The sequence below is a fragment of the Hypanus sabinus genome, chromosome 2 (assembly GCF_030144855.1).
Source record: "Hypanus sabinus isolate sHypSab1 chromosome 2, sHypSab1.hap1, whole genome shotgun sequence".
NCBI lineage: Eukaryota > Metazoa > Chordata > Chondrichthyes > Myliobatiformes > Dasyatidae > Hypanus > Hypanus sabinus.
In genome coordinates this window covers 97,756,352-97,783,569 of record NC_082707.1, presented here as the reverse complement: position 1 = coordinate 97,783,569, position 27,218 = coordinate 97,756,352, and the positions used below count along the sequence as shown (strand labels likewise).

The 27,218-nt window shown below is 45.7% G+C and overlaps 1 protein-coding gene across 2 annotated transcripts in view; it reads right to left on the bottom strand.

Moving 5' to 3' along the window:
• The window catches only part of boka (BCL2 family apoptosis regulator BOK a), an 85,910-nt gene that overhangs the window by 41,964 nt on the left and 16,728 nt on the right, over positions 1-27,218 (bottom strand). For both annotated transcript variants that reach the window (XM_059951017.1, XM_059951022.1), the window contains exon 2: positions 23,987-24,209. In XM_059951017.1, coding sequence (XP_059807000.1) covers positions 23,987-24,209 — 223 coding nt within the window. The remainder of the gene's footprint in view (positions 1-23,986; positions 24,210-27,218) is intronic.

Here is a 27,218-nt window from a genome sequence, read left to right as displayed (position 1 = left end):
AAATAAATATGAGATTGCAGCGGTGTGCTCCATGCAGCGCTAAAATTACGACACGGAGTCGGTAACTGCAGTCGAAGGAAAAAAACTTTATTCGAAATCCTCAGCCTCACTTTTAAGCCTCCCTCAACCTGCCCCCCGTGGCGCAGAGGCTCCAAAGCTCTGTGCTTGCAAACCCCCGTAGGCTATCTAATTGTGAGCCGGTTCGGATGTGCCAGGAAATGGGTCGCCACATAACCCCCCCCCCCAGAACCGGCGATACACCCCCCAATGTCCACAGTCTGGGCCAGAACCTGCTTGGGAGGTCGGCCTCTGCGCCGTGGTGCCGGAAACTTGGCCGGTTGCGCCAGGTCCACATGGGCCGGTTTGAGTCGGTCCACCGTGAAAACCTTCTCTTACCCCCCAACGTCCAGCACGAACGTGGACCCGTTGTTCCGGAGCACCATAAACAGCCCCTCGTATGGCCGCTGCAGCGGTGGCCGATGCCCACCCCTTCGTACAAACACAAACTTAAAGTTCTGCAGGTCTTTGGGTACGCAGATCGGGTTCCGCCCGTGCTGTGAAGTGGGTATGGGGGCCAGGTTACCAAGCTTCTCGCGTAGTCTGCCCAGGACTGCTGCGGGATCTTCCTCTTGCCCCCGTGGGGCTGGTAGGAACTCCCCGGGGACGACCAGGGGCGCGCCGTATACCAACTCGGCCGACAAGGCGTGCAGGTCGTCCTTGGGCGCTGTGCGGATGCCGAGTAGGACCCAGGGAAACTCGTCTGCCCAGTTGGCTCCTCGTAGGCGGGCCATGAGGGCCGACTTCAGGTGACGGTGGAAACGCACCACTAGCCCGTTCGACTGTGGGTGGTAGGCAGTTGTATGGTGCAGCTGAGTCCCCAAAAGGCTGGCCATAGCTGGAGGTGAACTGGGCGCCTCTGTCGGAGGTAATGTGGGCCGGTACACCAAAGCGAGATATCCAGGTGGTGATCAGGGCTCGGGCACAAGATTCGGAGGTGGTGTCGGTGAGCGGGACTGCCTCTGGCCATCTTGTGAACCAGTCCATGATAGTCAGGAGGTGCCGCGCTCCGCGCGACACTGGCAGGGGGCCCACGATATCCACATGAACGTGGTCGAAACGCCGGTGGGCGGGATGGAACTGCTGCGGTGGGGCTTTGGTGTGCCGCTGCACCTTGGCCGTCTGGCAGTGCATGCACGTTTTGGCCCATTCACTGACCTGTTTGCGGAGTCCGTGCCAAACGAACCTGCTGGAAACCATCCGGACAGTCGTCCGGATGGAGGAATGCACCAAGTTATGAATGGAGTCGAAAACGCGGCGCCGCCAGGCTGTCGGGACGACGGGACGGGGCTGGCCGGTGGCGACGTCATAGAGTAGGGTCCTCTCACCTGGGCCTACGGGGAGGTCCTGGAGCTGCAAACCGGAGACTGCGGTTCTGTAACTCGGAATCTCCTCATCCGCCTGCTGCGCCTCTGCCAGTGCCTCAAAGTCTACCCCTTGGGAAATGGCATGAACGGTAGGGCGAGAGAGCGCATCCGCCACGACATTGTCCTTACCCGAGACGTGCCGGACATCCGTCGTGTATTTAGAGATGTAGGACAGGTGGCGTTGCTGGCGGGACGACCAGGGGTCGGACGCTTTCATAAACGCAAAGGTAAGCGGTTTGTGGTCCGTGAACGCGGTGAAGGGCCGACCTTCTAGGAAGTACCTGAAATGCCGGATTGCCAGGTAGAGTGCCAACAGTTCCCGGTCGAAAGCACTGTACTTGAGCTCGGGTGGCCGCAGGTGTTTGCTGAAAAACGCCAGGGGTTGCCAGCAACCTGCGATGAATTGCTCCAGCACCCCACCGACTGCCGTGTTAGATGCGTCCACTGTGAGGGCGGTAGGGGTGTCCATTCTGGGATGTACTAGCATTGCGGCGTTCGCCAAAGCTTCCTTCGTTTGAACGAAAGCGGCGGCGGACTCCTTGTCCCAGGTAATGTCCTTGCTCGGACCCGACATCAGGGCGAACAGGGGGCGCATGATCCGGGCAGCTGAAAGGAGGAAGCGGCGGTAGAAATTGACCATACCTACGAATTCCTGAAGCCCTTTGATCGTGGTGGGTCGGGGAAAGTGGCGGACCGCATCTACCTTAGCGGGCAGAGGGGTTGCCCCGTCTTTAGTAATCCTGTGGCCCAGGAAGTCAATGGTATCGAGTCTGAACTGGCATTTGGCGGGGTTGACTGTAAGACCGTACTCACTCAGTCGGGCGTAGAGTTGACGGAGGTGGGACAGATGCTCCTGACGACTGCTGCTGGCTATGAGGATGTCATCCAAATAGATGAACGCGAAGTCCAGGTCCCGTCCCACCGCGTCCATTAACCGCTGGAACGTCTGTGCGGCATTCTTCAGGCCGAACGGCACGCGGAGGAACTCGAAAAGGCCAAACGGGGTGATGGGAGCCGTTTTGGGGACGTCGTCAGGATGCATCGGGATTTGATGGTACCCTCGGACGAGATCTACCTTGGAGAAGATCCGTGCGCCGTGCAGGTTTGCTGCAAAGTCCTGAATGTGCGGCACAGGGTAGCGGTCCGTTGTGGTAGCCTCGTTCAGCCTGCGGTAGTCGCCGCACGGTCTCCAGCCTCCCGTTGCTTTGGGCACCATGTGCAGGGGGGAGGCCCATGGGCTGTCAGACCGCCGGATGATCCCCAGTTCCTCCATCCTCTTGAACTCCTCCTTCGCCAGTCGGAGCTTGTCCGGGGGAAGCCACCGAGCACGGGCGTGGAGGGGTGGTCCCTGGGTCGGGATGTGGTGCTGTACGCCGTGTTGGGGCATGGCCGCTGTGAACTGCGGTGCCAGAACCGATGGGAAATCTGCCAGGACCCTGGTGAAGTCGTTGCCGGACAGCGTGATGGAGCTGAGGTGAGGGGCTGGCAACTGGGCTGCACCCAGGGAGAACGTCTGAAAGGTCTCGGCGTGGACCAGTCTCTTCCTGGGCAGGTCGACCAGTAGGCTGTGAGCTCGCAAAAAATCCGCACCCAGAAGCGGTTGGGCTACGGCGGCCAGTGTGAAGTCCCATGTGAATTGGCTGGAGCTGAACTGTAGCTGCACCTGACGGGTGCCATAGGTCCTTACTGTGCTGCCATTCACGGCCCTCAGGGGGGGACCCGGTGCCCTGCTGCGGGTGTCGTAACTTGTCGGAGGTAAAACGCTGATCTCGGCCCCAGTATCGACCAAAAACCGGCGTCCTGACCTTCTATCCCACACATACAGGAGGCTATCAGCTGGCCCTGGCGTTTCCCGGGAACTTGCAGGGCGAGCGACAACGGCGGGCTTCTGCGCCCCACCGCTGGTGGTAGAAGCACCAGTGTTCATTGGGCCGGGGGTTGGCGGGCTCTGCGGCCGGGCCTGGACTGGTTTGCTGCTGGGAGATCTGTGCGATGGACAGATGCTCATCTTTTTGGCGTTCCACAGCAAGTCCGCCCGGGCTGCCACCTTCCGGGGGTCACTGAAATCCGCGTCGGACAGCAGCAGGCGTATGTCCTCGGGCAGCTGCTCCAGGAATGCCTGCTCAAACATGAGGCAGGGTGTGTGTCCGTCGGCTAGAGACAACATCTCATTCATTAAAGCCAAAGGAGGTCTGTCACCCAAGCCATCCAGGTGCAGTAAACAGGCAGCCCACTAACGCCTTGAGAGTCCAAAAGTCCTGAGGAGCAGGGCTTTGAATTCCGTGTACTTGCCGTCTGCCGGGGGCGACTGTACGAACTCCGCGACCTGGGCCGCTGTGTCCTGGTCGAGGGAGCTCACCACGTAGTAGTAGCGGGTGTCTTCTGAGGTGATCTGGCAAACGTGGAATTGGGCTTCGGCTTGCTGGAACCATAGGTTCGGTCGCTGTGTCCAGAAACCCGGCAGTTTCAACGAAACCGCATGAACAGAGTCGGTCATTTCTGGTCCAAAAATCGTTTGGACCGTCGGGGTCACCAATTGTAGCGGTGTGCTACACGCAGCGCTAAAATTACGACACGGAGTCGGTAACTGCAGTCGAAGGAGAAAAACTTTATTCGAAATCCTCAGCCTCACTTTTAAGCCTCCCTCAACCTGTCCCCCATGGCGCAGAGGCTCAAAAGCTCTGTGCTCGCAAACCCCTGTAGGCTATCTAATTGTGAGCCGGTTCGGATGTGCCAGGAAATGGGTCGCCACAAGATCACAAAAACTTCAGAAAAATGGGAAAAGAGAACCAAAAACCTGGTCACAAAATGGCCAAGAGATTGAACAGATGAAATACTTGCGAGAGCACCCCAACCACACCTGCCCTTGCTGGGAAAGGAAAGAGGCCAGCAGGAAGATAAAAGGTTAGATGAGTTGCCGTCTATTCTGTGGTCACAGCATGACACGGACGTTGGGAAAATAAAAACAGCTAGTCCGGTGGAAATAAGGCTGAAAAGGGGAGCAATTCCACCCAGGAGACCACAATACCCTTTAAGACCAGAAGCAGAAGAGGGAATAGCATCGACAGTACAGGGGTTGCTTGAAACAGGAGTGCTTAAAAGAACAAACAGTCCATGCAATACCCCGTTGCTACCGGTCTTAAAAGCAGATAAATCTAAGTGGAGATTGGTGCATGATTTGTGAGCGGTAAATGATGTGGTAGAGGACTGGCCAGCGGTAGTCCCCAACCCACACACGCTTTTGACTAATGTTCCACCAGAAGCAAGTTACTTTTCAGTGATTGATTTGTGTTTGGCTTTCTTTAGCATTCCTCTAGCCCAGGCATGGGCAAACTATGGCCCGGGGGCCATATGCGGCCCGTTAAGCTTTTTAATCCGGCCCGCAGAACTTGATGAAATTATATTAATAAACCTTGTTAACGTTTTTTCCCCGCAATTCTGGCGTTTTCCCAATAGACGACGCACTCTATATACATTTGTGGCGACCCATTTCCTGGCACATCCGAACCGGCTCACAATTAGCCAGCGTTCCAGCTAAGGGAGATAGCCTGCGGGGGTTTGCGAGCACAGAGCTTTGGAGCCTCTGCGCCACGGGGTCAGGTTGAGGGAGGCTTAAAAGTGAGGCTGGGGATTTCGAATAAAGTTTTTTTCTTCGACTGCAGTTACTGACTCCGTGTCATAATTTTAGCGCTGCATGTAGCACACCGCTACACATTGACCTTTGTTGAGGTGCAGCGTATTACTCAGCATTTGCGCTTTACTCTTTGTTCGGCTCGACCTATTTGTGTGAACAGGCGTTCAGCGTCATGAACATCAACAAAGCCAGCCACAGATCCAAGTTAACTGACCAACACCTCAGATCCATCCTGAGAATCGCCACAACAAAACTAAATCCAGACTTTGATGCGCTGGCTAAAAATGGAGACCAACAACAAAGTTCCCACTGAAATTAAAAATAAGTTTCTTCGTTGTGTTATGTAAAAAATGCATTTGAAAATATTTTTTTCAATAAGCCTTACATGTTACATGTCATTTCTGTTAAGTGATGGACATGAGTAGTGCGCAGGTGCACGTACGTTCTCAAAATAAAAAATGCGCTCCAGATCAAATAACGCGCTCCGCATACTGGCGCGCTGTCACTGTTCTGTCCTTGTGCTGGTCGTTGTTGAGTTTTGGCACAGGGGACAATTGAATAAGAAGGAGCAGGACAAGTAGACCTGCATCTCCTACCGTTTTTGAAATAAAGACAGGCAGGAGGAGAGTGATGATGATAATATCTCGAAGGATAACAGAATTTTCAGTGCTTTAAAATAACTGTTACTATTAAAAAAAGCTGTATTTTATTCATTTAATTTTCAGTGTTTTAAAAGTCATTTCAATAAATAGCTAAATACCATGGGACTTCAAAGACAGATGTTTTGTTGTAATGCATTTGTTCATTTTCAATTGAAATTAAAGCACATGTTTTCTACATATCCCATGATATTTTATTTTCTCTTATGAGGTGTATTACCAAAATACTCCGTCCATCTGCTCCTGCTCCTGGCCCTGTCAAATTTTAGAACCCTTTGTGGCCCACAAGTCAAAAAGTTTGCCCACCCCTATTCTAGCCGACCAGTGTCAGTATCTGTTTGCATTTACTTACAGAGGTGCTCAGTATACCTATACCAGAATGCCGCAAGGATTTAAACATTTACCACACGTTTTTAATCAGGTGTTGAAGGCAGACCTAGAGGGCATGCCATTGGAAAGTACATTGTTACAGTATGTGGATGATCTGTTGATTTGCTCCCACAGTAAGGAACAGCGTGAGCAGGACACTATAACTCTGTTAGAGAAGCTGGCGCACAGAGGACATAAAGTATCCAAAAAGAAAGTGCAATTTTGCACGCAGCAAGTGGAATACTTAGGCAGGGTAATATCCAAGGGAGCGAAGGCGATAGCACCAGATCAGATTGAGGCAATAACTAAGGCCCCCAAACCCCAGACTGTAGGGCAGATGATGACATTTTTGGGGATGGCAGGGTACAGCTCAGATTGGATAGAGAATATGCTGAGATTGTGGCACCTTTGAGAAAGATAATGAAAGAAGCAGGACATACAAATTTGAAGAACGGCTTGCAGTGGAATGGAGAGGCAGAGATAGCTTTCAATACTATTAAGCAGGAATTGCAGTCAGCACCAGCATTAGCTTTGCCTGACTACGAGAAGGTTTTTCATTTGTATGTATCCAACCGACAGGAGGGTTATGTCACAGTGGTTCTAACACAGGAGACAGGCACAGGAAAAGCAAAGCAGCCGATAGCATACTACAGTACGAGACTAGATGAGGTGGTTCAGGGGTATCCACCCTGTTATCAGGGATTGGCGGCGCAGTACTATGCATATGGAAAGGCATCATCTGTAACCCTGGGCTATCCTGTGACTCTGTACACACACCACAAAGTAGCAGAATTGCTGGAAAGAGGGAAATTTGTGCTGACGCTAGCCAGGACAGCAGCATATCAGATGCTAGTGACATTTCCTGACATAACTATACAGAGATGCACTACCAGTAATATAGCCGATTTTGTCCCTTTAGGCTATGAAGGAGAACCCCATGAATGTGTAGGGAAGACGATGGCATTTCCCAAATTGAGAGCAGATTTATGGTCAGAACCACTAGAGGATGCAGATAAAAAGGTTCTGTTCGTAGATGGCTCTTGTTACAGGGACTATTATGGAAATCATGCAGGGTTCTCAGTCGTGCAGCAGGATCAGTCGAGCTATAAGATTATTAGGATGGAGTCCTGTCCCCAACCGTGTTCCGCCCAACTAGCGGAAATCAAAGACCTGACAGCTGCGTGTGAAACGATGGAAGGTGAGAAAGTAGACATCCATACTGATTCAGCATATGCTCATGGAGTATGTCATTTGTTCGGGGCAGTGTGGAAGCAGAGAGGTTTTTAAAAAAAGTAACGGAGATCCCATACAACATTGTCAGCGAATTCTAGACTTAATAAAAGCCATAATGAAACCTAAAGCATTGGCTATAGTAAAATGCCAGGTACATAAAAAGGGAAATGATGTAATAACAAAGGGAAATCAAGCTGTGGACGAGACAGCCAGAAAAGTGTCTGGGTGTACATCAGCTGTCATTGCCCCCCAGGTAAGCCTAACTCCAGACCCTGAGGTAGAGGACCTAATTGAAATACAAGGTAAGGCAACTTTGGCAGAACAGACAATGTGGAGACGAAGGGGGGCCAAGCAGAACCCGGAAGGCTTGTGGAGCATGGAAGACGGTTTGTTGGTAGCGCCCACCCCTCTACTGACGTTTCTGATTTCAGAAGCACATGGGATGGACCATTGTGCAAGGGGGGAAGTGATAAAGAAAATAAAGAAGGATTTTTGGTCACCTTATTTACAGGCTTCAGTGGACTTTGTCTTGTCACAGTGCGACATATGTGCACAGAATAATGTTCAGAAGGGGATTACAACCCCAATAGGTCACATTCCTGTACCTGAACGACCATTTAAACATCTAGAGACCGATGACGTAGACATGATAAAGACAGTGAGAGGGAAAAGATACATGATGGTTGTAATTGATCGATTTAGCAGATGGGTGGAGGTGGTACCTTCAAGAGATCAAGGGGCAAAGACAGTGGTAAAATTTCTGACAAATGGAGTGATCCCAAGGTTTGGAATACCTACAGAAGTTAGCTCAGACAATGGCTCAGCTTTTATCCAGAAAGTGGTCAAACAGGTACTACAGGCGCTGAGGATAAAGCAAAGATTTGGATGTGTATACCACCCTCAGTCGCAGGGCATGGTAGAGAGAATTAATGGAACCCTGAAAGCCAAACTAAACAAAATTTGTGCAAACACTAAACTATGCTTTATCATTAGCATTGATGATTTACCGCATGCAAACTAATCGAATGACATGCCTGACACCGCATGAGATGCTCACTGGGAAGCTATCATACCTGTGATAGGGATAAGCAAAAATGTTGAATGGATAAACTATGTATACTACAATCAACAGAGATTCATCAACTACACCGATGATGCACTGGAGGCCTTAGGGCAACAGCTAGATCAGGGGTGGGCAAACTTTTTGACTTGTGGGCCACAAAGGGTTCTAAAATTTGTCAGGGGGGCCGGACCAGGAGCAGATGGATGGAGTGTTTTGGTAATACACCTCATAAGAGAAAATAAAATATCATGGGATATGAGGAAAACATGTGCTTTAATTTCAATTGAAAATGAACAAATGCATTACAACAAAATATCTGTCTTTGAAGTCCCATGGTATTTAGCTATTTATTGAAATGACTTTTAAAACACTGAAAATTAAATGAATAAAATACAGCTTTTTTTAATAGTAACAGTTATTATTTTAAAGCACTGAAAATTCTGCTATCCTTCGAGATATTATCATCATCACTCTCCTCCCGCCTGTCTTTATTTCAAAAATGGTAGGAGATGCAGGTCTACTTGTCCTGCTCCTTCTTATTCAATTGTCCCCTGTGCCAAAATTCAACAACGATCAGCACAAGGATAGAACAGTGACAGCGCGCCAGTATGCGGAGCGCGTTATTTGATCTGGAGCGCATTTTTTATTTTGAGAACGTACGTGCACCTGCACACGACTCATGTCCATCACTTAACAGAAATGACATGTAACATGTAAGGCTTATTGAAAAAAATATTTTCAAATGCATTTTTTACATAACACAACGAAGAAACTTATTTTTAATTTCAGTGGGAACAGTGTTGTTGGTCTCCATTTTTAGCCAGCGCATCAAAGTCTGGATTTAGTTTTGTTGTGGCGATTCTCAGGATGGATCTGAGGTGTTGGTCAGTTAACTTGGATCTGTGGCTGGCTTTGTTGATATTCATGACGCTGAACGCCTGTTCACACAAATAGCTCGAACAAAGAGTAAAGCGCAAATGTGGAGTAATGCGCTGCACCTCAACAAAGGTCAACGTGTAGCGGTGTGCTACATGCAGCGCTAAAATTAAGACATGGAGTCAGTAACTGCAGTCGAAGAAAAAAACTTTATTCGAAATCCCCAGCCTCACTTTTAAGCCTCCCTCAACCTGCCCCCCCGTGGGGCAGAAGCTCTAAAGCTCTGTGCTCGCAAATCCCCGCAGGCTATCTCCCTTAGCCGGAACGCTGGCTAATTGTGAGCCGGTTTGGATGTGCCAGGAAATGGGTCGCCACAAATGTATATAGAGTGCGTCGTCTATTGGGAAAACACCAGAATTGCGGGGAAAAAACGTTAACAAGGTTTATTAATATAATTTCATCAAGTTCTGCGGGCCGGATTAAAAAGCTTAACGGGCCGCATATGGCCCCCGGGCCATAGTTTGCCCATGCCTGAGCTAGATGCAACTAGCAGGATGGCGTGGCAAAACAGACAGGTACTGGATTGGCTTTTGGCAGAAAAAGGGGGTGTGTGTGTAATGTTTGGAGAACAATGCTGCACTTTCATACCGAACAATACTAGCCCAGAAGGGTCTTTCACCAGAGCAATGAATAAATTAAAGAATCTGTGGACGGAGGTCAAACAGAATGCAGGATTTGAACATCAGTTTTTTGGTTGGAAAGTAGACTTGGAGGATGGGGAGCATGGCTGACTAAAATGGCAATAACTGTCAGTATTATATTGTTGAGCTGTGCTGTTTTCTTCCTTGTCTCAAATCTCTTGTAGTGCGTGCTGCAACCAAACAATTTCCGATGCTCGTGGCGATTACTGAAGCAAGCTTAGTGGAGAAAGAAACACTGAAAATGTATCGTTACAGCCTACAACACCTGCAGGATGAACAAGAGCAAACGACAACGTGGGAGTAGATTGTAAGGGCTTCTGAGTCTTTTTCCCTGTCTCAGGTACAGAGGGACAGGTTTTTGGCTCAGCGGCCCAGGGTAACAGGGAGAGAATACTTTGAAGTCCTGGCGCAGAAAATTATAGTTTAACCCGAGATTTGGGAATAAGTGCTTGAGTTTATTGGGGCTTTTGTGTGCACACTCTTAGTCTTTTCTCTGTGTGAGACCCTCTGGGTCTCAAAGGGGGAATATATTGGAGTATAAAAGTTGCAACTTGCTATTTGCTAGAGAATGAAATATTAAGAATGTGGAAGACAATGGTGTGTTAATGAGAGGTAGCTAAGAGATGTAGATTAGAACATGATTAAGTCAATGGGTAGAAACAATAGTGGCGGATGTACGTGTGATATGCACCTATAGACCGATTGCATATGCTAATGCAACTAAACCAGGAGATTGCTATAAAACATGTTATGTCCACGGATCGGTGGGCAATCAGCGACTAGCTCACTGACTGTCTCAGCTTTGATTTGCAAATTAAAGTTTAATACTTCTTGAAGAATCTTCTGCGACTCCTGGTCATTTGTGGGGCACGAGAAACCACGACAAGGGCAGGGATATAAGATTCTGATTCAATGGGATCTCTTCTGTGGCAGGGGTGAACTGGTATCGTAGCTGGGAGATTTGCTGGTGTTACTAGCAAGAGTGTGGGAGCCTAAGCAGTGGCTGCTGAGAAATCAGGGGATAATACTGCAGCCAATGACAGCATGTTTATTTATCAGGATGGACAGGAACAGAAAAATCATTCTTAAATATAGCCAAGGGAAGGGCAGGATTGGCAGCTCACTGTTCTAGGAGACAGGCGTAAGAGAGGAGTGGGAGTTGCCTTCTCGATGTAAGCAGACAGAACAATGGACTTTAGTAGAAATCCTTGAGGAATCATCCAGTGAGGTCATATGGGTCGAAGTTAGAAACAAGAAAGGGAACTTAGAAACACTCTGATGGGATTACATCACAGCAATGCCTCCCCTCTCCCCATCAGTCAGCAGGAAATGGAGGAGCAGATATGTAGAGAGATTGCAGCCAGTTGTAAACATAACAGGGTAGTTATTAGTGGGAAATTCTAACATCCCTGATATTGACTGGACTGACCACAGTGTAAGAAGCTTGGATGGAGTGCAATTTGTCAAACATGTCCAAGAAAACTTCCTTTATGAACATGTTGGATGTGTGCAGCACTCGATCTCCTCCTGGGAATGAGTTAAGGCCAATGACAGAAGAGTCTGTCATCGAACATTTTAAATCCAGTGACCATAATTCTATCAGTTTTAAAACAGTAACGGAGAAGGATACAGCCAGTTTACAGGTAAGGTCCTGAACTGGGGCACAGCAAATTTTGGAGCCTTTAGGTGGGATTTGGCAATGGCTGATCGGGTGAAAGGCCAAGTGTGATGTCAACAGTTCAGGGCCTGTATGTTTCTGTTTGGGTGCAGGGCAAGGCTGGCAGGTTTCGGGAGCCCTGGCTTCTGAAAAATATTGAGGCTTTGTTTGATATACTCTACCATAAGCAACTGGGAATTAATAATTCTCCAGATGATTACAAGTGTAGGAATTCATTTCAAAGAGAAACTTGGAGGGCAAGAAGAGAAAAGAGAGGGATCTGACAGGCAAGGTGAGGCAAAAGATCCAGGAGATTCTATAGGTACTATATATTAAGAGTTAAAGGGTGGCAAGGGAGGAGGGAATAAGTCTTTTCAAAGTCTCATTCGCACATGCAATCTCAGGGTTGTCTATAATGACATACATGTACTTTGATTATAAAATACACATTGAACTTTCCATGTGGATTTCAACGAATATTTCTCTTCAGCCTTTTTTTTACTGCACAGGAATCTACGGAAGCTAAGAAAGCAGGGGGAATGAGGCCACATAAGAATTAGCAAGGATAAGGTACAGGAGGCCTTAAAGTGCATTAAAGCGGGCAAATGTCCAGGCCATGACCTGGTGCATACTCAGACCTTGTGGGAAGCTGAAGAAATAATTCTGGAGTTTTTCCCTTCGTCTCCAGCCACAGGAAAGGTTCTGGAAAACTGGAAAATGGCTAAAGTGGTACCATTATTCAAAGCCCAAAGTAAATTTATTATCAAAGTGCATATACAGTATGTTACCATATACAGTCTTGAGATGCAGTTTCTTGTGGGCATACTCAATAAATCTAATGCCCTTCCCTTGGACAACATCGGTGACGTGGAGAGGGGAGACTTGCAGCTTGGGCAACCGCTGGTCTTCCATTTAAAAAAATCTTTGCCCAGGCTTGCGCCCTGGAAACTTTCCAAGGTGCAAATCCATGGTCTATCGAGACTAACGGAGGCCTACCTACTCAATAAATCCAATTACCATAATAGAATCAATGAAAGACCACACCAACAAGGCAGATAACCAGTGTGCAGAAGACAACAAACTGTGCAAATACAAAAAGAAAGAAGAAATAATAAATAAATAAACAAGCAACACGTATTGAAGAAAATGAGATCTTCGCAAGCTCCTAAGGAAGTAGAGGCACTGATCAGTTGATGTGGGCTGTGAAACGGCAAATGGATTTCAATCCAGATAAAATCCAATGAGGTACTGCATTTTGGGAGATGAAACCAAGGTAGAACTTGTACAGTGAATGGTGGGCCTTTGGGAGTGCTGTGGGACACAGAGACACGCAGGAGTACTAGTGCAGTGTCACAGATCGATAGGGTATGATATAGAAGTGTTTGGTGTGGTGGCATAAGAGATTGATGAGGCTGCACTTGGAGTATGTGTACAGGTTTGTCCACCCTGTTACAGGAAAGATGCTATTAAACTATAAGGAGTGCAAAAGAGATTTACCAGGATGCTGCCTGGACTTGAGGGTCTGAGTTATGAAGAGGTTGCATAGACTAGGAATTTATTCCCTGGAATATAGGAGATAGATGGGTGACCTGAAAGGGGTATACAAGGTCACGAGGGGCACAGAAAGCACATAGCGCCCCTTCCCTGGGGAAATAGACTAAAAACAAGGGGCCATTGGTTTAAGATCAGAGACAGGAGATTGAAATGAAACATCAGGGCAGTTTCTTCACTCAAAAGGCTGGTGAGTATTTGGAATGAATTGCCAGTAACAGTGTTTGAGTCAGGCACATCAGTAACATTAAAAGCCTTCTAGATAAGTACATAGATAGGAGAGGTTCAGAGGGCTACGGTTCAAATGCAGACAGGTCACTGGGCAACACAGTCAGCACGGACGAATGGGGCTGAATGGCCTGAGCGTAACTCAGTGAAGTACCACAGTATCCAGTCTAGAACGACACAGCAGGGGAGAAATATTTTTACTAAAAACCTGAGACTCAGCCAATGAGAATGCGATAATCCTTAATCATAGCCTGACCAATCAGAATGCAGTAATGTACCAGTGGTTCAGATGCTGCAGGACCTATAGTTTCACGAAGAGGCTCCTGTTACAACATTCAAACACATAATATCTGCAAAAGGATCAGCAAGGGATGATGTGGGTACTGTGGCGAGAAAGGGCTTCACTTTTGATGTAATAGTGCAGGAAATGAAACAACACTTTTCTTGTATGTTCACATCAGGTTGTGTTTTAACCTCAGATTAGTTGCTCCCTAATCTCCCTAATTGCTCCCTAGCTGCTCCCTAATTAGTTGCCAGTTTATTTTCATGCATCCTCAAAATTCTATTAAATATTTCCCTTTCATAAAATTTTTTAATCTGCCTAAATAATTATATGAGTCACTGTGACTAAACCCATCTTTTTGCCAGCTCATCTAGCAGTGGTCAGTAGATCAGTGAGTGTTGAAACTCATCAGTCCAAACTAGAAGGTGTGATAAGGAAGCAAGAAGTTGGTGAGAAGACGTCGCCGGGCTGGGGGAAAAGTAGCAGGTGCAACGGTGCGTAAAATTCTTAAGTGATTGACAGCCCTCAACAGAATGAACAACGACATAAACTTATCAGCAAAGTTTCAAAGAGAGGTGGAACAATCTATGAGTAAATATGAAAAGAGCTTTAAAAATAGCAGAAAATAAGGTCACATCCTATCTCCCCACTATTTTCCAGCATGAACTTCCTATTCCTCCATTTTCTCAATAACTAAAAACCTATCAATCAATCAACTTCCTTATCTTGTTCTGTTTTTTTTTATGTGCATGGACATCTAGATTTGGTACTTAAAGGTTGCCTCAAAGTACAGAATACTGAGAGGTGATCTAACATAAGATCATAAAGACGTTTAGATAGCCTGGAAGGAGTCTAACCATTGTTTTTAGAGATCAGCGAGCACAGATTTAAAATGGTGGGAAGCAGATGTAAGATGGTGTGAGTTTCAGCTCTTTTAGGCAGAGTGGCACTGGTCTGGATTGCAAGAATGGTTGAATCAATCAGGTTTTCAGGACTGAACTGCATAAAAGTTGGAGTGAAAATAATTAGTAGAGTTGCAGTGGAAGAGGAGACAAGCAGGATTGTTCCATTAAAAACAAGTATGGACTTGACAGGCCTTCAGCTGTGCCATACTGATTTTTGACTCTCTCTGTTCACATGAAAAAACCGGAGGGAGATGAATTTAAAATATCGGAGGATTTACTTGCCGATGAATTGTGTTATACTAAGTTTTGGACAAACCTTGTTGACAGTGTGTACCACCAGTACACATGTGTATTGCAGTTATTGTTAAGATTAATTCAACAGTGTCTCCCAGGCCAACAACATCTGCCACTGAAAAAAGACTAGAGCAGCAGGTGCATGGGAATCCTGCCTCTTCTGACTCTCCTCAGAGTCACACACCATCCTAACTTGGAACGACATCACCAGGCGTTACATCCTTGCTGGGTCGAAATCTACCATTTCCTCACCCTACAGTTCAAGGGTATAGTTCACCACCACCGTGTCAAAGTGTATAGTTCACCACCACCATATCAAAGTGTATAGTTCACCACCACCGTGTCAAAGTGTACAGTTCACCACCACTGTGTCAAAGGGTATAGTTCACCATCACTGTGTCAAAGTGTATAGTTCACCACCACTGTGTCAAAGGGTATAGTTCACCATCACCGTGTCAAAGTGTATAGTTCACCACCACTGTGTCAAAGTGTATAGTTCACCATCACCATGTCAAAGTGTATAGTTCACCACTGTGTCAAAGGGTATAGTTCACCATCACCGTGTCAAAGTGTATAGTTCACCATCACCATGTCAAAGTGTATAGTTCACCACCATTGTGTCAAAGGGTATAGTTCACCATCACCGTGTCAAAGTGTATAGTTCACCATCACCATGTCAAAGTGTATAGTTCACCACCACTGTGTCAAAGGGTATAGTTCACCACCACCATGTCAAAGGCAACCAGGAACTGACAATAAATGCTACCTCTGACAAATCCACAATTTTTTGGAAAATACTTTAAATCAAAGCTCAATTGGCCTGACAGGCTCATGATAGTTCATGATAACATCGTAGGAGCTTTCCTCAATGATTCACCTCTGTAAATTCAAATGATTTGGTCTGTGGGACCTTGCTACATATGAATTGGTAATTCTTTTATTTATTTATTGAAATACAGAGCAGAGAAGGCCTTTCAGCCCTTCAAGCCGTGCTGCCCAGCAACCCCTCGATTTAATCCTAGCCTAATCACAGGACAATTTGCAATGACCAATCATCCTGCCAACCGGTGCGCTTTTGGACTGTGGGAGGAAACTGAGAGAGCATACGGACAGCTGCAGGAATTGAAAGGTACTGTAAAGCGTTGTGCTGACTGCTACACTATCCTGATGCCTTAATCTCTGACGTTACGATAATGGCCACACTCTTCAAATTGCTTTAGGGGTTGGGATATTATGAGTTTGTAAATTTCACTATATACATGCAAATCTGTCTTTGAACAGATGTATTGTAAACAAAAGGATCAATAAAGCAGGACATCACTGATAGAAAATAAAATCAAACAGGGGCAATAAAAATCTCCCATTTTGAACTTCCATTGATTTCAGATTTCAGCTCTCCCTTCCCCCTTGCTTGTTGGAAGCTGCTGCTTCAAATACTCCAAAACAAAACTAACTTCTGAGTCTCTGCATTTTTGGCACACAAAGCACATACTTGTATGAGCTCTATTGCTTAAAAGACAGCTGTAATATTCTATAATAGACTCCAGTCATCGGAGTGATATATTGGCTGGGGATTTTTGGGATGACTCTTAGATCTGCAAAAGTGAGTAATGGCAAGTCAATAATATTTCATATTTCAATCCAGTGTCGACAGCCACCAGCCCACTCAGTCTCTTCTCCATTGCCTTTGTCCACATTTCCTGTTGTCGCAGAAAGCATGGAAAATCAAGGAACCCTCCCCTCCTGGGCACCCTCTCTTGAACCCCTTCCATCAGCAGAAGATTCAAAATATTGAGAACACAAACCAGGTTCAAGGTCAGCTTCCTTTCCTGTAGTATTAGAACTTTGAACAGAACTCTTACACGATAAAGATGAAACCTCAATTTGCCTTATTATGGCCCTTGTGCCTTCTTTGTCTATTTCACTGAACTACCCATGAAACTCGAGGGGAACCAATATCCTTGCGGCAGGTTTGCTACAGCTCTTGGAGAGGGTTTAAATTAATTTGGCAAGAAGGTGGGAACTGGACTCACAGGGCTGTTGGCTTACAAGTGGGGCAGCGTGTAGTGAGATTGTCAGGAAGCACAGGCAGGTGATTTGGCAAAAATGCAGTCAGTGGGACGAGTTGCAGTGAAAATTGAAAAAGTTGACGGATACACGACTAAGTTGTTATATTTGAGTGCAACAGAATAAAGTAGATGATCTTGTAGCTCAGTTAGAGATTGGCAGGTATGATGTTGTGGACATCAGAGTCGTGGCTGAAAGGGGATCATAGTTGTGAGCTTAGTGTCCATGGATACACATTGTATCAAATGGACAGGCAAGTAGGCAAGGGGATGTCATGGCTCTGTTGCTAAAAAATGAAATGAAATCCTTAAAAAGAGGTCACATAGGATTAGAAGATACAGAATCTTTGTGGGTAGAGTTAATAAACTATAAGGCTAAATAGACCCGGATTGGATTATATACAGGCCCCCAAACAGTGGCCAGGATGTGGACTACAATTTACAACGGGAGACTGAAAAGGCTTGCTAAGCAGGCAATGTTACGATAGTCATGGAGGATTTCAATGTGCAGGTAGGTTGGGAAAATCAGATTAGTGCTGGATCCCAACAGAGAGTACTTGTAGAATGTCTACAAGATGACTTTTTAGTGCAGCTTGTGGTTGAGCCCACTAGGGGATTAGTTATTCTGGATAGGGTGATATGTAGTCAACCAGATTTGATTAGGAAGCTTAAGGTTATGGAACCCTCAGGAGGCAGTGATCATAATATGACAAAATTCAACCTGCAATTGGAGAGGGAGAAGCTGAAGTCAGATGTATCAGTAATACAGTGGAGTACAGGGAATTACAGAGGTATGAAGGAAGAACTAGCCAAAGTTGATTGGAAGGGGACACTTGCAGGGATGACAGCAGAGCAGCTATGGCTGGAGATTCTGGCGGCTATTCGGAAGATGCAAGATAGGTAATCCAAGAGAAGGTGAAGTATTCCAAAGGCAGGATGATGCAACCGTGGCTGACAAGGGAAGTCAAAACTAACATAAAAGTCAAAGAGAGGGCATATAAAAGAGCAAAGAATGGAGGAAAGTTAAAAGATTGGGGAAGTTTTAAAAACCAACAGAAGGGAAGTAAAGTAGCCTTGGGGGAGGGGGAGGGGTGAAATATGAAGGTAAGCTAAACAATAATGTGAAAGAGGATACCAAAAGTTTTTCCAGGTATATAAAGAGTAAAAGAGAGGCAAAAGTATGGAAAATGATGCTGGATAGTAATGGGGACAAGGGCATGGCAGACAAACTATAAGTATTTTGCATCAGTCTTCACTGTAGAAGACGCAGGTACTATGATGGGCGTGAGGTTGTGTCAGAGATCAGAAATGAGTAAAGTTGCTATTACAAGGGAGAAGGTACTTGGGAAACCGGAAGGGCTTAAGGTAGATAAGTTACCTGGATCAGATGGACTACATCCCAGGGTTCTGAAAGTGGTGGCAGAAGAAATTGTGAGGCATTAGTAATGATCTTTGAAGAATAAATAGATTCTGGCATAGTTCAGGAGAACTGGAAAATTGCAAATGTCACTCCACTCTTCAAAAGAGAGAAGAAAGGAAATTGTAGGCCAGTTAGCCTGACCTCAGTGGTTGGGAAGATGTTGGTATCAATTGTTAAGAAAGTCTTTTCAGGATACTTGGAGGCACATGATTTAAAAGGCCAAAGTCAGCATGGTTTCCTCAAGGGAAAATCTTGCCTGACAAATCTGTTGGTATTCTTTGAGGAAATAACAAGCAGGATAGAGAAAGAATTGTGTACCTAGATTTTCAGAAGGTTTTTGAAAAGGTGCCGCACATGAGGATGTTTAACAAAATAAGATACTGGCATGGATAGAGCAGTGGCTGATGGCAGGAGGCAAAGAGTGGGCATGAAGGAAGCCTTTTCTGATTAACTGCCTGTGACTAGTGGTGTTCCACAGGAAATGGTGTTGGGACTGCTTCTTTTTACATTATTTGTCAGTGAAATGGATGACAGAATTGTGGCCAAGTTTGCAGATGATAGGTGGAGGGGCAAGTAGTGTTGAGGAAGCAAAGAGGCTGCAGCAGGACTTAGACAATAGGAGAACAGGCAAAGAATTGGCAGATGGAATAGTGTCGGGAAATTATGATCACGCACTTTGGTAAAAGGAATAGAAGCATAAACTATTTTCTAAATGGGGAGAAAATTGTGCAGAGGGATTTGGCAGTCCTTGCACAAGGTCCTTAAAGGTTAATTTGCAGGTTGACACAGTGGTGAGGAAGGCAAATGCATATAGGAGTGGGATTGAAAATCTGGTTGAATGGTGCCATGACAACAACCTCTCACACAATGTCCGAAAGACCAAGGAATTGATTATTGACCAAAAGGTGAGGAAAGTGGAATTGCATGAAGTGGTCCTCATTAGGGGATTGGAGATGAAGAGGGTCAGTAAATTTGAATTCCTTAGTACAATCACTTCAGAGGATCTGTCTGGACACCAATATTTCAGGGCAAATCAGAGAAGGCATGACAGGGCCTCTCTTTCCTTAGAGGCTTGAGCAGATTCAGTACGTCATTAAAACTTTGACAAATATCTATAGATGTACAGTGCAGAGTATCCCAACTGGTTGCATCGCAGCCTGGTGTGGAAACACCAGCGCCCAAAAACAGATACAGCCCAGTCCATCACAAGAAAAGCCATCCCCTCCATCTACAAGGAACACTGCCGCACGGAAGCAGCATCCATCATCAAGGACCCCTAGCATCCAGACCATGTTGTCATCATGTTGCTGCCATTGGGAGGGAGGTCCCACACCACCAGGTTCAGGAACAGGTACTGCCCTTCAATCAGGCTCCTAAATAACTCACTCACCTCAACACTGAACTGATTCCTCAACCTACTGACCAATGTTCTCAGTATTATTGATTTATCACTATTATTAGTAGTACTGGTAGTATCTTTTGTAGTTGTATATTTTATCACCTTTTGCACATTGGTTATTTGTCAACCTTTGTAATTTTCATTGTTCCTGTTATATTTCATTATTCTACAGCAAATGCCCACAAGAAAATGAAACTCAGGGTAGTATATGGTGACAACATGCACTTTGACAATAAATTTCACCAAGTAGTACCTCTGCAAATATTCATGGTATCTGACGATCTTACATATGTATAGAGCCGAGGTAGAAATGAAGCCAAACTTCCTGTTCTAATACAAAACAAGGTCAAAGACCACACACATCAACTTCTAAAAAAAAATTCAAGAAACCCGTGCTAAGGAAATTAAAAAATGAACTTCATAAGAAATTGATGGAGAAGTCCTGCCAGCAGGTCAGACATCAAGAAGAAAAAGGGCACTGTAGGCTAAATCATCTTCTTTTAATACCATACACATTTTCAGTCTTTGATTGGGCTTCAAATAAGAAGTGGACGATTTCCTTCTATGGAAACACAGAATGATCCTTAAGCGGCTTTGGGTCAGTTCTGTGAGGAAACACATCTAGCATCACTCAGAACATCCGACAAAGCTCATCTTTTAGACCTTTAGTGTTTCTGTAGCTTTTCCTACTTTTAACCGTGGTGTGGTCCTGGCCTGGAGATCACACTACAGGAAATGGGGTGCTGAGGAATAATTGAACAATATATCCTCTCATTACAAGTCTTTGGATCTGGTACCATCCCTCAGAGCTGGTGATTCCCATTAAAGTTGGACCAGTGAGGGACTGGCAGGTGCCTGCATAACAAGGATTCCCTTGTTAGCCATCCCATGCAGCTGGTGGGTGGGAGACCCAGAGGCATCCCGGATACCCTATTAAAAATTGCTCAGCGTCCTTAGCAGAGGGAAAATGGTAATTCAAACATTTCTACAATATGCTTCTGAAAGCCAGTAGATAATGACTCATTTGATATGTGCTGAAGTCATGGGAACCTGTAGCAGACGTGTTAAATAATAATTAGTTGGCAGCCCTCAAGGTTGCTAGTCTGTAAGCAATGAAAAATTGTACATTACCAGGAATTTAAGAAACGTGTGGCAAAACAAGAATCTGAGTGGGTTAGGGAAATGAGGAGAATCCCATTTCGGTCACAATGCCTGTAAGTTTAAATGAACGGATCCAATAAAATATTTAAAAGGGAATTAGATAAATGTCTGAACAGAGGAAATTCGCAGCCCTTCAGGAAAAGTGGGATGAATTGTACAACTCTACATTGGCTCAGGTACCATGGAGTGATAGCTTCTTTCCTATGGCTTTACTAACTGCCCCTGTCTACTCTACGTGACAGTATCTTCTACCTTGATCTGAATTATCTATAAGGAAAGGCAGGTAACCCACTGCAGACCTCTTCAAGTGCTCCTTTGCTACTGCAGCTTCCCATTACAATATGTCTATGCCCCTAACTAATTTCAGCAAGGTGCAGAGTTTAATCTACACCCCCTTCACTCCACTTAATCACCAAGCAGCAAACATCCCTCGGCAGACTTAATCAAAAGCACAGAAAAATCCGATACAATCAAAAAACCCCGAGATGCTGGAAATGTGAAATAACCACTCAACAGGTCAGGCAGAATCTGTGGAAAGAGAAGAAGTCACCTCTCAATGGGAGCTCAGATGAAGGTCTAAGGGCTCGGAGTTCATTCCTGGGTTTCGGCCGTCTCAGTGGCAAGTAGCGTCGCAGTTAGTGCAATGCAAATGACCCAGGTTCAGTTCCACTGTCGTCTGTACCGGGCAGGTTTCCTCCGAGTGCTCCAGTTCCCTCCCACACTCCAAATGCATACAGGTTGGTAGGTTAATGGGTCACATGGGCACCGTGGAGAAAGACGTTTCAGCTACAAGTCCCTTTGTCACATTTCCACATACAGGTTGCATCACCTGCTGAGTGCTTATAGCATTTTGTTGCCTGAAAAAATAGGCTAATAAATTGCAATTTCTTACTCAATCAACATTACACTTCCTTTGAATCAACAAAGATGTCAAATTATAGAACTACTACCCAGACCAACCTGTTCTATCTTTCCTCAGAAACTATAGATTCAACACTATAGCACCCAACCAACTGTTGGAAACTGAAATCTTTTGCCTCATCTACCCTGCCACATGTCAGTCACTTCTGCCACCAGTTCCATACTTGGCTTTTGCAATTTTTGAACATACATCAACTACACTAAACTAAATTGATCAGTGATCTGTGAACTGATCTCAACTAAATTGAGATCGTGTTTCTAATTAATTTTCTTTTAACCACTCCACTCAATTCAAATATATATCCTATATTCAAACTGTAATAAAGGTTTTGAACCTTATTTCATGTTTTTGGGTGGAGTGCTAACCCACAGTACTTCTACATAATGCTTGTTGAGTTTGGGTGTTTTCAGACTGATGTTAAATGCAGTATTCATGATATAGCTTGACCAGAAAACTCTACACCCACAGGCTCTTTCCAACCTTACTTATTGAATGGAAGTGGAGGCTGTTTCTATACATTGCTGGTAGCAGACAGAAGGTGGGGGATGAGTGTTTGAACACCATGCTTATCCTTTTATTTTATGGAAAATCATTGGTAGGAAAATCTCAGGAAATTTAAAACAAACTGTAGATGTTAGAAATCCAAACAAAAATAGAAAATACTGTAACTTTCCAACAGGTCAGACAGTAAACTGACTGTAAATTCATTCTCTCTCCACAGTTGCTGCCTGACATATGACCATTGGATATAGGAGCAGAATTAGGCCATTTGGCCCATTGAGTCTACTCTGTCATTTCATCATGGCTGATCCATTTTCCCTCTTAGCCCCTTTCTCCTGTCTTCTCCTCGTATCCCTTCATGGCCCGACTAATCAAGAATCTATTGAGCTTTGCCTTAAATATACCCAGTAACTTGGCCTCCATAGCCACTTGTGACATTTGCAATTTTCCATTTCTCTGGAACCATGTTGAATCGAGTGATTTTTATAAGATTATTACCAATGTCTCCACAATCTCATCAGCTTCCTCTTTCAGAACCTAAGGGTGTAGACCATTTTAAAAAGCTTCCCAATCCTCTAACTCCCCATTAATTTTTGCTCAATCATATGCCCTCTCTTTGGCTTTTATGTTGGCTATGACTTCTCTTGTTAGCCACGGTCGTATCATCTTCTTCCTCTCTGGAATGTACATATCCTGTCTGCACCTTACAAATTGCTCCCAGAAACTCCAGCCATTGCTGCTCTGCCATCATCCCTGCCAGTGTTCCTTTCCACTCAATTTTAGCCAGCTCCTCTCTCATGCCTCTGTAATTCCCTTTACTCCACTGTAATACTGATACATCTGACTGTAGCTTCTCCTTCTCAAGTTGCAGGGTGAATTATATTACATTATGATATCTGGCCCTTAAGGGATCCTTTACCTTCATATCCCTAGTCAATTCCAGTTCATTGCACAACACCCAATTTAGAGTAGTTGATCCTCTAGTGGGCTCAACCATGAGCTGCTATAAAAAGCCATCTTGTTGGCATTCTAGAAACTCCCCCTCTTGGAATCCTGTACCAACCTGATTTTCCCAATCTCCCTGCATATTGAAAACCCCCATGACCATTATAATATTTCCCGTTTGACACACATTTTCTATATATATTTAACTCCCATCAGTGTGTTTTTACCCTTCCAGTTCCCTAGGTCTACCCATGACGAGTCAACACCTCTTTCTAATGAATTGATGAACATTTCCATCAATTTCCATTTTGTTGCTAATTTCAGAGTAGACTGGCCTGATGGCAAAGATTTCAGTGGAAGCAGAAATTCATCAATAAGCTCCTGTATCTGAGCACTCGATACACTTTGTCATTTGCAGGGTGACAGGATGGTGCAAGTTGAATTTATGCCTTTTTGCAAGTATTGTCAAGGATCTCTTGAGTTTAAACTGTTTCTTCACACCTGAGTACAACCAACCCAAGATTTGCTTTACAATTTAGTATGACAAATTTCCAATATACTTCAGGTCTTAATTTCCTTTCTGTTCCTTGAATGTCTTTCACTCTTAACAATTCTGTCCCATGCTCCCTCTATTATTCAGCTCTAATTCCCATTTCTCTCTGACTTTCTCTAAAGCCCAATAATGACATGCTTACCCAAATGGAGGAGTGCTGAGGACACCTCAGTGAGTTTGCTTGTAGGGCCAGCAGCCAGAGGGTCTGGTTTACTCCAAACAATGCCAGCTCGGATCAGGCGGGAGTGGATGTAATCTCGACAGAGGGCTTTAGCTTGAGAAATTAGCTCTTTATCGGGTGGGGAGCGGTCAAACACTTCCATCACCTCAGCTGCAAAGACAGAAGACCGTCTAAGCATCTCCATCTGTGAAAAACAAAGCAAGATTTTAGTTAGAACTAAACCTGAATAATTCTGGAAAATACCTGCAAAATTACATCTGGAAAATAGCAAACGTCAACACAAAGGGAAGAGAGCCTCACTGACAAGTAACTGGAAAATATTACTACTACACACAACAGGAAGATATCAGTATTAACCTAGCTTGAAATGAACAGCTCTCCGACACAAATGCAAGGTATCAACACCTCTATGAAATATCAGCTGGGCTTCACCCTGAAAACATCAGCACCAACCCACAACTGGAAAATGTGTCTGTAACAGTGTACAACTGAAACCGAAACAGGGATAAACATTAACTCTGTACACCCTATAAAAGAATGGCAAATTTGCTGTTTGGGTTTCTCTGTAATGTCACATTACAATGTGTACTCGAATCTGTGGATACTGCAAAGTGGGATATGAGATGCATTCAGTCAGGAGAGTAAATTATATTTCCAGTTCTTTTATCTGATACCTCACATTATGCACAGTTCGCCACATTTTGTTTTTAATTACAGTCTCTGTCCACTTTTGTTTCTGTGACCTTTATTCTCTTTCACATTACTAGAATTTATCTTTCATTCTTTTGACCCCTCTGCTTCCCATGGTGTCATTTTGACCAATTTTACACTCTGCTGGAGTTGTGTGGAAGGAGGAAGAGAACACGAGGAAAAAAGCAGGTTGCACCTGTTAGTAACGACAGCGTTGACAAGCGCATTACAGGCGTGAGACTTGTCAGTGGTCTTTGGTTAGTATGGAAGTGTAGTAAAGAGGGTGTTTGTACAGAATGACAAGAGTAGGAACTCTGTCCACTGTACTTGTCATACAGAAAACATTCAAATAACAACAGTTTTGGTAGTATGTCCGAAATGTGCTAAGTGGTAGGGCCAGGACCAGGACTAGCATCAGAATCAGGTTAAGGATCAGGTCTAATATCACCAGCAAGCATCATGAAAGTTGACAACTTGTTGGCAGCAGTACAAGGAAATACATGATAAATACAGAGGAATATATACTAAGAATATATAGTACATGTCAATTAAATACTTAAATTAGAATAAGTAGTGCAAAAATAACAGAAATTAAAAAGCAGTTAGATGGTGTTCATGGGTTCAATGTCCATTCAGAAATCAGACGACCGAGGGGAAGAAGCTGTTCCTGAATCGCTGAGTGTGTGCCTTCAGGCTTCAGTACGGTAACAATGAGAAGCAGGAATGTCCTGGGAGGTGGGTGTCCTTAAAGATGGACACGACCTTTCTATGACATCACTCCTTGAAGATTTCTAGGATACGACAGAGGCTGGTACCCACAGTGGAACTGACTGGAACCCATGGTGGAACTGACTGGAACCCATGGTGGAACTGACTGGAACCCATGGTGGAACTGACTAGTCCCCATGGTGGAACTGACCGGTCTCCATGGTGGAACTGACTGGAACCCATGGTGGAACTGACTGGTCCCCATGGTGGAACTGACTGGAACCCATGGTGGAACTGACTGGAACCCATGGTGGAACTGACTGGTCCCCATGGTGGAACTGACTGGTCTCCATGGTGGAACTGACTGGTCTCCATGGTGGAACTGACTGGAACCCATGGTGGAACTGACTGGTCCCCATGGTGGAACTGACTGGAACCCATGGTGGAACTGACTGGTCCCCATGATGGAACTGACTGGAACCCATGGTGGAACTGACTGGTCCCCATGGTGGAACTGACTGGTCTCCATGGTGGAACTGACTGGAACCCATGGTGGAACTGACTGGTCTACATGGTGGAACTGACTGGTCCCCATGGTGGAACTGACTGGTCTCCATGGTGGAACTGACTGGTCCCCATGGTGGAACTGACTGGTCTCCATGGTGGAACTGACTGGAACCCATGGTGGAACTGACTGGTCCCCATGGTGGAACTGACTGGTCTACATGGTGGAACTGACTGGTCCCCATGGTGGAACTGACTGGTCTACATGGTGGAACTGACTGGTCTACATGGTGGAACTGACTGGAACCCATGGTGGAACTGACTGGTCTCCATGGTGGAACTGACTGGTCCCCATGGTGGAACTGACTGGAACCCATGGTGGAACTGACTGGTCTACATGGTGGAACTGACTGGTCCCCATGGTGGAACTGACTGGTCCCCATGGTGGAACTGACTGGTCTACATGGTGGAACTGACTGGTCCCCATGGTGGAACTGACTGGAACCCATGGTGGAACTGACTGGTCTACATGGTGGAACTGACTGGTCCCCATGGTGGAAATGACTGGTCCCCATGGTGGAACTGACTGGTCTACATGGTGGAACTGACTGGTCCCCATGGTGGAACTGACTGGAACCCATGGTGGAACTGACTGGTCTCCATGGTGGAACTGACTGGTCTCCATGGTGGAACTGACTGGTCTCCATGGTGGAACTGACTGGAACCCATGGTGGAACTGACTGGTCTCCATGGTGGAACTGACTGGTCTCCATGGTGGAACTGACTGGAACCCATGGTGGAACTGACTGGTCCCCATGGTGGAACTGACTGGAACCCATGGTGGAACTGACTAGACCCCATGGTGGAACTGACTGGTCTCCATGGTGGAACTGACTGGTCTCCATGGTGGAACTGACTGGTCCCCATGGTGGAACTGACTGGAACCCATGGTGGAACTGACTAGTCCCCATGGTGGAACTGACTAGTCTCCATGGTGGAACTGACTGGTCCCCATGGTGGAACTGACTGGTCTCCATGGTGGAACTGACTGGTCCCCATGGTGGAACTGACTGGTCTCCATGGTGGAACTGACTGGAACCCACTGTGGAACTGATTGGAACCCATGGTGGAACTGACTAGTCCCCATGGTGGAACTGACTGGAACCCATGGTGGAACTGACTAGTCCCCATGGTGGAACTGACTGGTCTCCATGGTGGAACTGACTGGTCCCCATGGTGGAACTGACTGGAACCCATGGTGGAACTGACTGGTCTCCATGGTGGAACTGAC